Source organism: Ornithorhynchus anatinus, chromosome 1 (genome assembly GCF_004115215.2).
Source record: "Ornithorhynchus anatinus isolate Pmale09 chromosome 1, mOrnAna1.pri.v4, whole genome shotgun sequence".
Taxonomy (NCBI): Eukaryota; Metazoa; Chordata; class Mammalia; order Monotremata; family Ornithorhynchidae; genus Ornithorhynchus; species Ornithorhynchus anatinus.
Window position 1 is genome coordinate 128,235,772 of NC_041728.1, and position 14,796 is coordinate 128,250,567.

Below are 14,796 nucleotides of genomic sequence, written 5' to 3' on the forward strand. Positions count from 1 at the left end.
GATTCCTAGCATCTAGTTTAGATTGGCTGATTTGCCTGACGGACTTCAAATTCATTGGATTTTTGATCATTTCTTTGGGCGACCCCCAAAGGAAAAGCCAAGGGAAAAGGAAATGAATTTACTGAACTGGGAAAACGTTCTCTTTGAGTTGTTAGAAGAGGTGTATCCTGCTCCTTTGGTTAAATCTGTTGGCATTCTGAAATGCTAGTGTTGGTATGACCAAGAATCACATCGGAAGGAGAAGCAGTGTGGCTCAGTGGCAAGAGCCCGGGCTTGGGAGTCAGAGGTCATGGGTTCGAATTCTGGCTCTGCCGCCTGTCAGCTGTGTGACTTTGGGCAAGTCACTTCACTTCTCTGGGACTCAGTTCCCTCATCTGTAAAATGGGGATGAAGACTGGGAGCCCCACGTGGGAAAACCTGATAACCTTGTATCTACTCTAGTGCTTAGCACATAGTAAGCGCTTAACAAATACCCAAAAAAAAGAAATCAGCCTTACAATGTTCATTCGTCCTCTAACCCTCAAATGTTTGTTAGCCCCACCTCCCAACCACAAATGTTCCAGACTATTCTGAACCAAGCAATTCAGCAAGCTGATGATATTCTAGAGGGGGGGGATAAACAGGATTCCTTCTACCTCTGTTATTTAGGTGACAGCATTGGTGAAAATGGGATTGAATTTCTTGGAGACACTAGCCATTCATTCATTCAATAGCAATTATTGAATTGCTATTAGGGTTATTAGGGCACTGTACTAAGCGCTTGGAATATACAATTCGGCAACAGATAGAGACAATCCCTGCCCATTGACGGGCTCACAGTCTACAGACTAGAGAAGCAGTGTGGCTCAGTGGAAAGAGCCCGGGCTTGGGAGTCAGAGGTCATGGGTTCAAATCCTGGGTCTGCCACTTGTCAGCTGTGTGACTGTGGGCAAGTCACTTCACTTCTCTGGGCCTCAGTTCTCTCATCTGTAAAATGGGGATTAAGACTGTGAGCCGCATGTGGGACAGTCTGATTATCCTGTGTCTACCCCATGGCTGAGAACAGTGCTCTGCACGTAGTTAGCGCTTAACAAATGCCAACATTATTATTATCATTATAATAATAACATAACATAATAATTATATAATAATTAAAATAATTAATTGTTAATAATTATCATTATACTATTATTGTATACAATATATTATATATTATAAGTATTATAATTAATTATTATTTTTAATAATTAAAATACTTATAACATGATAATAATGTTGGTATTTGTTAAGCGCTTACTATGTGCAGAGCACTGTTGTAAGCGCTGGGGTAGATACAGGGTAATCAGGTTGTCGCACTTGAGGCTCACAGTCTTCATCCCCATTTTACAGATGTGGGAACCGAGGCCCAGAGAGGTGAAGTGACTGGCCCACAGTCACACAGCTGACAAGTGGCAGAGCCGGTACTGGAAGCCACGACCTCTGCCTCCCAAGCCAGGGCTCGTTCCACTGAGCCACGCTGCTTCTCTATGAACTAGGCTGGGGTTCTTCTGTCTGTGCTCTTCTCTTGCTCCTGTGCCCTCTCTCCTCTGACCTCAGATCTTCTGACCTCATGCGATATTCGAAAGGCGTCAGACCCCAGCCGGTCTCCGTCCCCAGTCTCCCTTCTCTTGCCGCACAGATCCATACCCTCAACACTACCCTTTCAACGGAATTCAGTTCCTTTTCTCCCCTGCCCCTTCTGCCAGTCTTTTACTACCAACCTGCGACCGTAGATCTTTTCCTCCGCTCTTACACGTGAGCTGCAGTGTGGCTGGCAGAAATGTGGACAACAAGCCAACCTCACCCATCTCAAGTTCATCCTCCCCTGCTTTAATCCTTCCCTGTTTCAGACATCTGACTCCCTCCTCGAAACCAGTGTCTCCCACTCAGCAGTGTGGCTCAGTGGAAGGAGCCCGGGCTTGGAAGTCAGAGGTCGTGGGTTCTAATCCCAACTCCGCAACTTGTCTGCCGTGTGACCTTGGGCAAGTTACTTCCCTTTGCAGTGCCTCAGTTATCTCATGTGGAAAATGGGGATTAAGACTGTTGAGCCCCACGTGGGACAACCTGATTACCTTGTATCTATGCCGGTGCTTAGAACAGTGCTTGGCACGAAGTAATCGCTTAACTAATAACAGCATTATTATTATTCTCTTGCCCTTAATGACCTAACTATGTACTTAATAGATAAAATGGAAACTGCTAGGTGTAGTTTCTAAAACCTCCCCTGCTCCTCTACAGTCCCTTCCTCCTATCTCCCCTTTTTGGCTCTTCCGTCCTCCCCAGCAGTGTCTCCTAACTCCTCCGCCAGGGTTTCTGACCCCGTCCCTTCTCCCCTTATCAAAACAGTTTAGCCCCCTCCCTGAGCACTGTCTTCAAGTGCTCACTTTCCAGGTGGTCTTTCCTCACTGCTTTCAAACATGCCTGCGGATCCCCTATCCTAAAAGAAACCTCCCTCCACCGCACGACTCCCTGTATTAATTATGGTATTTAAGGGCTTACTACACGCCGGGCACTGTTCTAAGCTCTAGGATAGGTACAAGATAATCGGGTTGGACACAGTCCCTGTCCCACATGGGGCTCATGGTCTTAATCCCCATTTTAGAGATGTGGGAACTGAGGCCCAGAGAAGTGAAGCGACCTGCCCAAGGTCACACAGCAGACAAGTGGCAGAGCAGGGATTAGGACTTCCTGACCTTCTGACGACTCTCAGGCCCGTGCTAATAATAATGTTGGTATTTGTTAAGCGCTTACTATGTGCCGAGCACTGTTCTAAGCGCTGGGGGAGACACAGGGGAATCAGGTTGTCCCACGTGGGGCTCACAGTCTTCATCCCCATTTTACAGATGAGGTAACTGAGGCACCGAGAAGTTAAGTGACTTGCCCACAGTCACACAGCTGACAAGTGGCAGAGCTGGGATTCGAACTCATGAGCCCTGACTCCAAAGCCCGTGCTCTTTCCACTGAGCCACGCTGCTTCTCCATCCACTGCTTCTCCATCCACACTGCTTCTCCATCCATCCATCCGTGCTCTATCCATTAGGCCATCCCCCTCCTACCATTGCTCTCCAGACTCTGTGAACGATTTGTCTGCACTCACCGCCTCCAGTTCCTCTCCTCTAACTCTCTCCTTAACCCCTTTCCGCCCCCTCCGTGGAAACAGCCCTCATTAAAGTCACCAATGACTTCCTTCCCGTCAAATCCAACGGGCTCTACGCCATCCTCATCGGCTTTGAGCCTCGGCTGTCTCTGACACCGTGGACCACCCCCATCTCCTGGAAACCTTATCTCACCTTGGGTTCACTGACAGTGCCTTCTCCTGTTTCTCTTCTTACCGCTCTTGACTGCTCCTTCTCAGTCCTTTTAGCGGGCTCCTCTTCTGCCTCCCACCCTCTAACTGTGGGGGTGCCTCAAGGGTCCTCTTCTATGGGTCTCTTCTATGCCCACGCCCTCGGATGACTCCACTCTCCCCATGGCGGCTTCAGCTGTCCCCCAGATGGATGACTCCCAAACCTACCTCTCAAGCCCCGGCCTCTCTCTTTCTCTGCAGTCTCACATTTCCTCCTGCCTTCAGGACATCTCTTCGCGGATGTCCCGCTGATCCCACGAGTTTAACCCGTCCAGAGCGGACTTCCTCATTTTCCCACCAAACCCTGTCCTCCCCTCCGACTTCCCCATCACCGTAGACAGCATCACCCCATCCTCCCTCCCTCACAAGCCCGTGACCTTGGCGTCATCCTCAACTCATCCCTCTCACTCAACCTGCACATTCAGTCCGTCGTGAGATCCCATCCATAAGTCCCACCTTTACATCACTGAAATCCTCCTTATCCTTTCCATCCAAAGTGCCACGCACTTATCCCATCCTGCCTTGACCACTCCGTCGGCTTCCTCGCCGATCTCCTCGCCTTCCGTCTCTCCCCACTCCGGTCTGTACGTCACTCTGTTGCCCGGATCGTTTTTCTGAAAAATCCATCAGTCCCTATTTTTCCACTCCAAAGGTTGCCCTTATATCTCCACCTCAAACAGGAACTCCTTACCCGTGGTTTTAAGGCCCTCAACCAGCTCTCTCCCTCCTACCTAAACTCACTGGTCTACCCATCCTCCTCACTCTGCTCCTTTAATCCGACTTACTCTCTGCCTCTCGATCCTGTCTATCCCACCCTGACCCCTTGCTCACGTCCTCCTTCTGGCCTGAAACTCCTGCACCCTTCGTATTCAGACTGTGAGCCCGTCGTTGGGCAGGGCTGGTCTCTATCTGTTGCCGAATTGTGCATTCCAAGCGCTTAGTCCACTGCTCTGCACATAGTAAATGCTCAATAAATACAACTGAATAAATACAGTCCATCACTCCCCCCACTTTCCAAACCCTCCTAAAAATCCCATCTCCTCCAAGAGACCTTCCCTGACTAAGCCCTTTATTTCCCCGTCCGCCCTCCCCCCCGTCGGCTATGCAATTCGATAGTCCATCCTCTTTTCCTGTAAATATTCTTGCACTCTACTCTTCTCTCTAACTGAAATCTGTTTTGATGTCAGTCTCCCCCTGTAGACTGTAAGGTCCTCGTGGGCAGGAATTGTGTCTCTCGACTCTGTCGTACTTCCCCAAGCGCTGTACTCGTCCGCTCAACTGTATATATTCTCATTACCCTATTTATTTTGTTAGTGAAATGTACATCGCCTTGATTCTATTTAGTTGCCATTGTTTTTACGAGATGTTCTTCCCCTTGACTCTATTTATCGCCATTGTTCTTGTCTGTCCGTCTCCCCCGATTAGACTGTGCGCCCATCAAACGGCAGGGACTGTCTCTATCTGTTGCCGACTTGTTCATTCCACGCGCTTAGTACAGTGCTCTGCACCTAGTAAGCGCTCAATAAATACTATTGAATGAATGAATACCACTGATGGATGATTGACTGATGGATGATTGACTAGACAGAAACCGTGATTTTGAAATTCTCTTTTCCAGCATCCCCGACGCCGTAAAATCCTGTTTGTGCCATTCCTCTAGGAACCTCACTGCTCCCCAGCGTAGATCTGTTTTCTTTTTCTTTGTAATTTGTTGTTAGTTATTTTTATTTATTTATCTTTGCATGTTCTCCAGATCTGCCCCAGTCTCTATAAACTAGGGTATTTCCACCAGTTGGGGCTTCCGTGTCTAGCCCGCTGTCTTATCTCTCCCCGTGTTGAAAGACAGCGCGGTCAGGTGGAAAGACGGCAGGTTCCAGAGTCAGGGGTCTGGTGTTCTCATCCCAGCTCTGCCACCCAACTTCTGTGTGGTCCTCAGCAAGTCATCGAACCTTCCCGGTTCTCCGTTGTAAAAATGGCAGTAAGATGATAATAATAATGGCACTCGGTTAAGCACTTACCACGTTCCATGCACCGTACTAAGCACCGGGGTAGATACAAGATAAGCGTCAGATATGGTTCCTGTCCCACGAGGGACCTGGGGTGAAAGTAGAAGGGAAGTAGGAGTTAACCCCCATTTTACAGATGAGGAAAATGAGACCCGGGGAAGTTTGGTGCCTTGCCCAAGGTCACCCAGAGCAGCCACGTGGCAGACCCGGAATTAGAATCCAGATCCTCTGACTCTTCAGTCTCCCGCTCTTTCCACCAGCCACAGTGCTTAGACTGCGCTTCGACTCTTAGACTCTGAGTCCCCTATGGGCTGGGCGTTGCGTTCGATCTGATTACCTTGTATGCACCCCGGCTCCTAGCACAGCGTTTGACACACGGAAAGTGTTTAAGTGGATGGCGGGGCATCTTGTCTTCGACCTCACGAGGCGCCTGACATTGCTCTAGTACTTGCTCTTGATTTCGTAGTTGCCTCGATGCTTTTAAGGGGGTGGGAGCACTAGGATGATTTTCAGTTGACCTGCCTCCTGTCCGGTGGTGACGTGGCGTGGGACTGGGCGTCTTTATGTCTGGTAGAATTATGGTATTTGTTAAGCGCTGGGGTGGATACAAGGTGATCAGGTTGTCCCACGTGGGGCTCACGGTCTTAATCCCCACTTTGCAGATGAGGTAACCGAGGCACAGAGAAGTGAAGCGACTTGCCCAAAGTCACACAGCTGACAAGTGGCGGGTCAGGGATTCGAACCCACGACCTCTGACTCCCAAGCCCAGGCTCTTGCCAGTAAGCCACGCTGCTTCTCAAAATCCTTTCAGGGGTTCTTAAAACCCCATTATGAAAAGTAACCTATGTAGTGCTTGCCTGTTGCTTACAGGGTGTTTTGCTGGATTGTGAACTCCCAGTTGTATTATTATTATTTTTATTATTATTACCTATGTAGTGCTTGCCTGTTGCTTACAGGGTGCTTTGCTGGATTGTGAACTCCCAGTTGTATTATTATTATTTTTATTATTATTACCTATGTAGTGCTTGCCTGTTGCTTACAGGGTGCTTTGCTGGATTGTGAACTCCCAGTTGTATTATTATTATTATTATTATTATTATTATTATGTTTGTCAAACACTGGGAGGTTAGGGGTTTGCCTTCTAATTCTCTTGCATTTTCCAAAACAGTTCAATACTAAATGTTGATTCAGTTGATTCAACTGTTTCAGAACAGTGCTTGGCACATTGTAAGCGCTTAACAAATACCATAATTATTATTATTCCAGGTTGGCAAAGGAGCTATGTCAGTATTGTAGAGCATCAGTGGTCACCCTGAAAGGGCACACATTTTCTGAATCTTGAAGATGGCTTTCAAAGCCCCCCTTTAGCCTGGATTTGGATTCTTTCCTCTCTTTTGTTGGAAAAAATGGAGAAACAGTGGTGCCTAGTGGAAAGAGCACAGGTCTGGGAGTTAGAGGATGTGAGTTCTAATGCCGGTTTTTCTGGGTCACCTTGGGCAAGTCACTTAACCTCTCTGGGCCTCAATTTCCTCATCCGGGAAATGGAAATCCAGTGCCTGTTTTCTGTCCGTCATAGACTGTGGGACAGGGACTGGATCTGACGTGATTGACTTGTGCAAGGAACAGTGCTTGACACATAATAAGCATTTAACAAATATAATTATTAATTATCCTGATTCTTATTATTGTGTCCACATTGTGAAAATTTTCTAATATTTCCAACTGAGGTAAAACTCCACACAACTGGAAATTTGAAATAATAACAGTGATGATAAAAGTCATTTATTGAGTGGTTACTGTATGCCGAACACTGTACTAAGCACATGGGAGAGAACAGTATTACAGAATTGGTAGATGTGTTCCCTGCCCTCAGGGAGCTTTCACTCTAGAGTCTTGATAAGATACAGAGTATTATTTAAGTCTTATAGTCTCAAAACCACAATAATAATCATGATACTATGTATCAAGCACTCTTCTAAGTGCTGGGGTAGATACATCTTAATCAGGGCAGATACAGTCCCTGTCCCAAAGTGGGCTCACTGTCTAATAATAATAATTAAAGCATTTGTTAAGTGTTCCCTTTGTACCAGGCACTGTACTAACTGCTGGGGGTAGACACAAGCAAATCGGGTTGAACACAGTTTCTGTCCCGCATAAGACTCACAGTCTTAATCCCCATTTTCCAGGCGAGGTAACTGAGGCCCAGAAAAGTGAAGTGACTTGCTTAAGGTCACGCAACAGGGAAGCAATGGAGCCTGGATTATTAGAACCCATGACCTCTCGACTCCCGGGCCCGTGCTCTATCCACCACACCATGTAGGACGAAGAACAGTTATCAAGTTTCCATTTTACAAATGGGAAAACTGAGGCATAGAGAATTTAAGTGAGTTATTCCATGGAGACAGTAGGCAAGTGATAGAGCTGGGTTTAGGAGAGGGGTTCGTTGACTCCTAAGCCAATGCTCTCTCCACGAGGTCACTCGTTTCCCTGAAGAACCCAGCCACCAATTCCTTATGTATTGATTTAGAAGCAGTATGCCTACCGGAAAGAACACGGGCCTGGGTTCTAATACTGACGCTGCCATTTGCCTGCTGTGTGACTGTGGGTAAATCACTTAGTTTCTCTGTGCCTCAGTTTCCTCCTCCTTAAAATGGAGGTTCAGTACCTCTTTTCCCACCTACTCAAATTGTTAACCTCTTGTGAAATAGCAACCCTAACTTGATTCCTGATTCTCCTTCCACCCCATTAGCAAATTAACATGCCATTATTACTATTATTATCCTATTAGTCCTAATTATATATAATGTGCTTTTAAGTCCTTTAAGAGTGCAGTTGCATTATCCTTGCCCCTCATTTTCTTGGAAGATTTTTGTCCCAGGAATAATTTGTAGGTCCAGATCCCGTACTCGTTTTGTTTTGTTCTGTTTTGCTTTGCTGCATGTCTTCCCCGTTTAGACTGTGAGCCCATCATTGGACAGGGATTGTCTCTATCTGTTGCCGAGTCGTACGTTCCAAGCGCTTAGTACAGTGCTCTGCACACAGTAAGCTCTCAGTAAATACGATTGAATGAATAACTATTGTAAGACAAGTTGGGATAGTGGACAAATCAAACTGTGTTTAGGGCACTAAATGGGAGTTAATCCCCATTCTCTGCAGCAGCTTTGTAAAGCCGCTCCATTGCTTGAACCTTAAAGTTGTCTGCTTCTGTAAATCTTCTTTTCTGTTTGAAAGAAGAGGTACCTTCCTCATTCTAAAAACATTTCAAGGATATCGAGTTTTACACGTGAACAATTTTGGAGCACCACATTTGCTGAGCATAATGCTGAGCCCAGTCCTTCCAGTCCCTTTGCCGATAGCAAAGGTGAACCGCTTATTCCGACTGTTGGTGGCTTGTAGACTAATTTCCACAACTGATGCAAAGCACAGGTGGGATGAAGACGGAGAAGTCTTCAGCCCAGCGGCAGTCAAGCGCCAGTAGTCAGTCACCAAGGTCTTGTGACTGACATCCTGCATGAAGCAGTTTCTGCTAATGGCATGCGCGGGGCTACTTGGCTTCTCGCCCCCGCCAGTCTTATTCTCGTCGGCGTAGTGGGTGCCGCGGGTGGGCAGATAGGGTACAGAGATCAGTGTGGCTTAGTGGAAGGAGCCCGGGCTTGGGAGTCAGAAGTCGTGGGTTCTAATCCCGGCTCCGCCACCTGTCAGCTGTGGGACTTTGGGTAAGTCACTTCTCAGTTCCCTCAACTGTAAAATGGGGATGAAGACTGTGAGCCCCACGTGGGATGACCTGGTATCTACCCAGCGCTTAGAACAGTGTTTGGCACATAGTAAGCGCTTAACAAATACCAAAATCATTATTATTATTATCAGCAGGGAGTTGACAGGATAGCCTCCTCGGTAGCCACTGCAGCCTATGCTTGCCAGCTGTTTTTCAGGATCCCCGTTCAGCCCGTCCATCCATCTTACAAGATGCCCCGAGATGACTCCTCATTTATTCATTCAGTCGTATACTGAGCGTTTATTGGGTACAGAGCACTGTACTAAACATTTAGGAAAGTTACAGCAAATACAGCAAGCAATAAACAGTGACATTCCCTGCCCACAGTGAGCTCACAGTCTATCGTCTCGGTCAGACACCTTTACCACAGATGATATAGCTCCCCTCCCCCCAAACTTAGCCGTACTCCTGGTTCATTCATTCATTCAATAGTATTTATTGAGCGCTGACTATGTGCGGAGTATTGTACTAAGCGTTTGGAACGTACATATCGGCAACGGATAGAGACAGTCCCTGCCCATTGACGGGCTTACAGTTGTTTCCCCCACCCCGTCTGTGCCGAGGAAAATCCAGCCGCTAAATACTGGGGCTAAAGAAATATGGAGTCAGGCTAGAGCAGAAAACTAGCATAACTGCTCCAGCTCTTTTTCATCTTTCTGCTATTTATTTCCTATTCTCTGTAACTTCTCGTAACTCATTCATTTGATGGTATTTATTGAGCGCTTACTATGTGCAGAGCACTGTACTAAGCGCTTGGAATGGACAATTCGGCAACAGATAGAGACAATCGACGGGCTCACGGTCTATTCGGGGGAGATAGACGGACAAAAACAAGACAACTTAATCACGGTAAATAGAATCAAAGGGATGGACACCTCACTAACAAAACAAATAGGGTAATAAAAATATATACAAATTGAGTACAGTGTTGAGGGGAAGGGAGATGGGGAGGAGCAGAGGGAAAGGGGGCTTAGCCGGAGGGGTGGAAGGGGGAAGGAGTAGAGGGAAAAGGAGAAGCTTTGTCTGGGAAGGCCTCTTGGAGGAGGTGAGCTCTCAGTAGGGCTATGAAGAGGGGAAGAGAGTTAGTTTGGCAGAGGTGAGGAGGGAGGGCATTCCAGGTCAGCGGTAGGACCTGGCCCAGGAGTCGACGGTGGGTCAGGCGCTAACTGGGGACGGTGAAGAGGTGAGCGGCCCAGGAGCGGAGGTGCGGGGTGGGGAGTAGAAGGAGAGAAGAGAGGGGGCAAGGGTCCCCTTACTTCCCCTGAGCCTCATCTTAGTGTTGTAATACGGTATTCTCAAGTCGCAGAGGACCCCTGGCAATTTCTTTAAAAGCAAAACGGTTGTATACCGACAAGAAAAATGCCTTCAAGTATTTTAGCTGTCCATGAGATAACTCTCCTACTTTTAAGAATTGTTGAATGTTATTGTATATTCAGGTAGCTTTTTAGGTACAGATCAATTTAAATGAATTCTGAAGCTATTACGAATAGTTAAAAACTTTTCTACTCTCTAATAAACGCAGAGACTTGGGATATTGATAGCTTAATCTTATCCCCGGTCGTGCTGAACCCGAGTGCTACCTCTCTTGAGAAAACCGATCCTTTGTTAATGTTCTGGGGAATTCGGTGCTTTACACTGTCATGCGTATCTGCAGTTTGAAAATTTCATTTCTCTTGGTTTCTCTTTAATAATGTTGTTTATCCAATTTCAGACTTCTAGTACAATCGAGTGATCTCTTTCCAAAAAAAGCAGTTTTGAGGAAAATGTTTGTGCTGTGCCGAAAATAAATCTAATTTCCTTGTCTCTTTTTTTTCCAGTGTCCTAGAAAGAAATTGCCAACATGGCTACGGAAATTGGTTCTCCACCTCGATTTTTCCACATGCCCAGGTTCCAACACCAAGCCCCTCGGCAGCTGTTCTATAAACGACCTGACTTTGCACAGCAGCAGGCAATGCAGCAGCTCACCTTTGATGGGAAGCGGATGAGAAAGGCTGTGAACCGAAAAACCATCGACTACAATCCTTCTGTAATCAAATACTTGGAGGTCAGTGCCGGGGTTTTTTTGCCATATTGGAACTGGGTCCAGCCCTGACCTCATCTGATTTAAATTCCACAGTTCCTTCTGCCTTCACGACATCTAGACGGCCCTCTAGGCTGTAAGCTTATTGCGGGCAGGGAACGTGCTTACCGACTCTGTTATATTGTCCTCTCCCAAGTGCTTAAAACAGTGCTCTGCACACAGTAAATAAACACGATTGAATGAATGAATTAATAAATACCATCGATGATGATGATTTGGCATCTCCCCTTGGATGTCCCCACATCATCTCAAACTAATATGTCTCAAACTAAGCTGCTCACCTTTTCTCCAGCATCTCTTCTTCCTTCTAAATGTCTCTCAGTTCCTATCATCACCATCTTCCCTCTCCCAGACCCTAGGATCCCCCGGGTTCTTCTGGCCCTCTCACTATCTTTCAGTCCTCGCCTTCAGTCCACTGCCAAATAGGTCCCTCCGTCAGTCGGTCGGGGGTATTTATCGAGCCCTTACTATGTGCAGAACCCCGCACTGAGCGCTTGGGAAAGTAACAGATTTGGTAGACACATTCCTTGCCCAGAAGGAGCTGCCTCTTCCCTCCTCCCTGAGGTCTGTGAGGTCGACTGTTGTGTTGGCCTCCCCGCCTCCAGCCTCGTCCTGTGCGGTCTGTATCGCAGGCTGCGTCAAGTCCCACTGCCTCAAAAACTTATCACGGTTGGCGTCAAGGCTCTTCACTAATTCACTCCACCTTGTTTGCTTCCTTTCATCCGCTTACTCCCCAGCCGTCTCTCTTCGTGTCTCTCCCCAAAGGCGACCACCTAACTGCACCTTACGCGTGCTCTTTCCTGCCTCAGAATTCCCCTCATAGCACAACATTCCCGTATTTAAAGCCCACCTCTTCCAACATACCTGTCCCTCTTAATTCCCATTCCTCTGCAACATCTGAACCCATCTTTCACCCCACCACTTACGAACGCATCATACGCAGCACTTATGCAAATACGTTTATTCATTTGTTCGGTTATTTCGATTACTCCGTAAATATGTTTTATGTGCCCTCATGAGAGTATATAATTCTTGTGGAATGTAACACTTACTCGTTTTGTGGTTCTCAAGTGCTTAGTACAGTGTACTGCACCCAGTCGGTGCTCACTAAACACTACTTCTGCTGGTAGGCTATCTCTTCATAAAGCATTCTTAAGATCATCACTGTCTTAAGGATCTGTGGCAGTTTTACAAATGGATTACTAAATACCACTTCCTCTTCTTTATCAATCAATGCTATTTATTGAACATTACTCTGTGCAGAGCACTGTATTAACTGCTTGGACAGTAGGACTAGTTGATAGAGTCCCGGCCCTCAAAAGAGTTTGCATGGTAGAGACGGACGCAAAATCTGTTAAAGGAGGGGAAAAGAGGAAATTGATTGGATATTGGTGGAGAGGTGGATGAGTAAATGCTTAACCAGAAGTATTTGTAAAGTGATGTGTCCAGAAGAGTTAAGGGGGGCTGGGGGTGCATAAGTGTGTAAGGGGGCATATAAGGATAGTTGTGGTTTGGATTTGAAAGAAGAGGGAGCTCCAGGTAGGAGGAAAGCCTTGGGGAGGGAGTTGGAGGTAGGAGAGAGTAGAACAAGGGCCAGAAAGAAGGTTCCGGCAAGGCCGGCAAAATGTCCAACATCTTTGGTTGACAAGGTGAAGAGACGTCATTTCCTCCTGTGAGGAGAAAGAGAGAAGGGCGGATAATGAGGTATTAACCGTTGGCATAATGCGTTGCTGAGGAGTTCACCTCTACCTTCAAAGCGCAGGGAGGAAGGAGCGTAGTATGGTGAAGAGAATACGTGCCTGAGAGGCGGGCAGTTCAAGCCTGCTGAGTGATTTGGGGCAAGTCTTCTGTTTCCTCACCTACCAACTGGGGATAATGATACCTACTTTTCTCTACTTGGGGTAGCTTGCATCTACCCAGCTCTCCCAACAGTGCTTAACAAATGCCACACTTACTTAACCTGGGTACCTCACAGCAGTGTGATAAGGACAGAAAATGTCCTAAATAATGTGAAAGGGCTTTTTGGAAATCAGGCCATCTATAAAATCAAGGTCCCCGGTGTGGCACCCCTGGTTGAGGAGGTTTGCCGTCTTTAATTTCCACGTCGTTTTACAACTGGGGGGATTTATGGTCTGGCCTCTAAACACACAGTACGGTGCTCGTCACGGAGGAGGCGCTCAATAAAAGCCATCGATTAATGCGTAGTGGCCTAGGTTAAGTTTGTAGATTCACCCGGTCCCGTTGGCACAGCAGATGCTGGCGAGTCGTTGGAAAACCCGGGAGAACTTCTGCAGCCAGGTTTATTTTTGAGAAGGTATGCTCTGTGTGCAAATGCTCCTTCTGCTGCTGGTGAACTTTGCTGCAGTGCAACAAAGACTAGAATCTGTGTCTGACCCAAAAGTCTTCACAGCACAAAGCCCCGTGGCCTAGGGGAAAGTGCATGGGGCTGGGAGCCAAGAGGACCTGGGTTCTAATTCTTATTCTGCCGACTACCTGCTGTGTGACCTTGAGCAGATCACGTCCCTTCTCGGTGCCCGTTTCCTCATCTGTAAAATGGGGATTCCATTCTCGTTCTCCCTCCGTTTTTGACTGGGAGCCCCTGGTGGGATCGGGACCATGTCTGACCTGATTAACTCGTGTCTATCCCAGGGCTTAGAACGGTGCTTGGCATGTAGTAAGTGCTTAGCGAATGCCACAGTTCTTCTGATATTTGTGTGCCCTTAATATACTCCACACACCATTGGCATTTGCACTTTATGAACTGATTAAAATCAAATACTAATAGGGCTTCTTGAAATTAACGTCAGCACGGTTGCAATCGGCAGAAATGTTCCATACTACCAAACAGAAGTATTTGTTAGAAAACTATTTTTGGTGCACATCTCACATTAGGAGAATAGATAATCTGTGACAGAGCATCAGATCCCCATTGTTTTGCATGAGGGAAATAATTAGAGAAGCAGCGTGGCTCAGTGGAAAGAGCCCGGGTTTGGGAGTCAGAGGTCATGGGTTCAAATTCCTGCTCTGCCACTTGTCAGCTGGGTGACTGTGGGCAAGTCACTTCACATCTCTGTGCCTCAGTTCCCTCAGCTGTCAAATAGGGGTTAACTGTGAGCCCCACCTGGGACAACCTGATTACCCTGTATCTACCCCAGCGTTTAGAACAGTCCTCTGCACATAGTAAGCACTTAACAAATACCAACATCGTTAGTATTATTATTATTAGTGCTTCACTTTAAAATCTTAAATCGTAAGAATTTAGGATCTGTCCCGTGTTTATCAAGGCCAGTGTGATATTTTTGCAGTTAAAAACTAAAACAGTACTTACAGTGCAAACCTGTCTGCTTTACCAGCTCACCATTTTCTTCAAGCACACCTTCAAAGCAAGCTTTTTCAATATGCTTTATTTTTTAAAAATGAGAAGGAAGTAAAAGAAGGGAAACTTTCTGAGAGGGCATCCCTAAAGTTGGAGTTTAATCAAGAGAATGTACAATTTTTAAATTGTGAATTATTCAAGGCATTTAAGTTTAATCATTTCATCTTTGCCGAACTCCAAACTACCTAATGTTGG

At 46.6% G+C, this 14,796-nt stretch overlaps 1 protein-coding gene across 4 annotated transcripts in view; it reads left to right on the plus strand.

The window, feature by feature from the left end:
• WDR33 (WD repeat domain 33) overlaps positions 1-14,796 on the plus strand; it is a 136,513-nt gene that overhangs the window by 40,020 nt on the left and 81,697 nt on the right. For all 4 annotated transcript variants that reach the window (XM_029061590.2, XM_029061609.2, XM_029061601.2 and 1 more), the window contains one exon: positions 10,963-11,189. In XM_029061590.2, coding sequence (XP_028917423.1) covers positions 10,986-11,189 — 204 coding nt within the window. In that variant the 5' untranslated portion in view covers positions 10,963-10,985. The remainder of the gene's footprint in view (positions 1-10,962; positions 11,190-14,796) is intronic.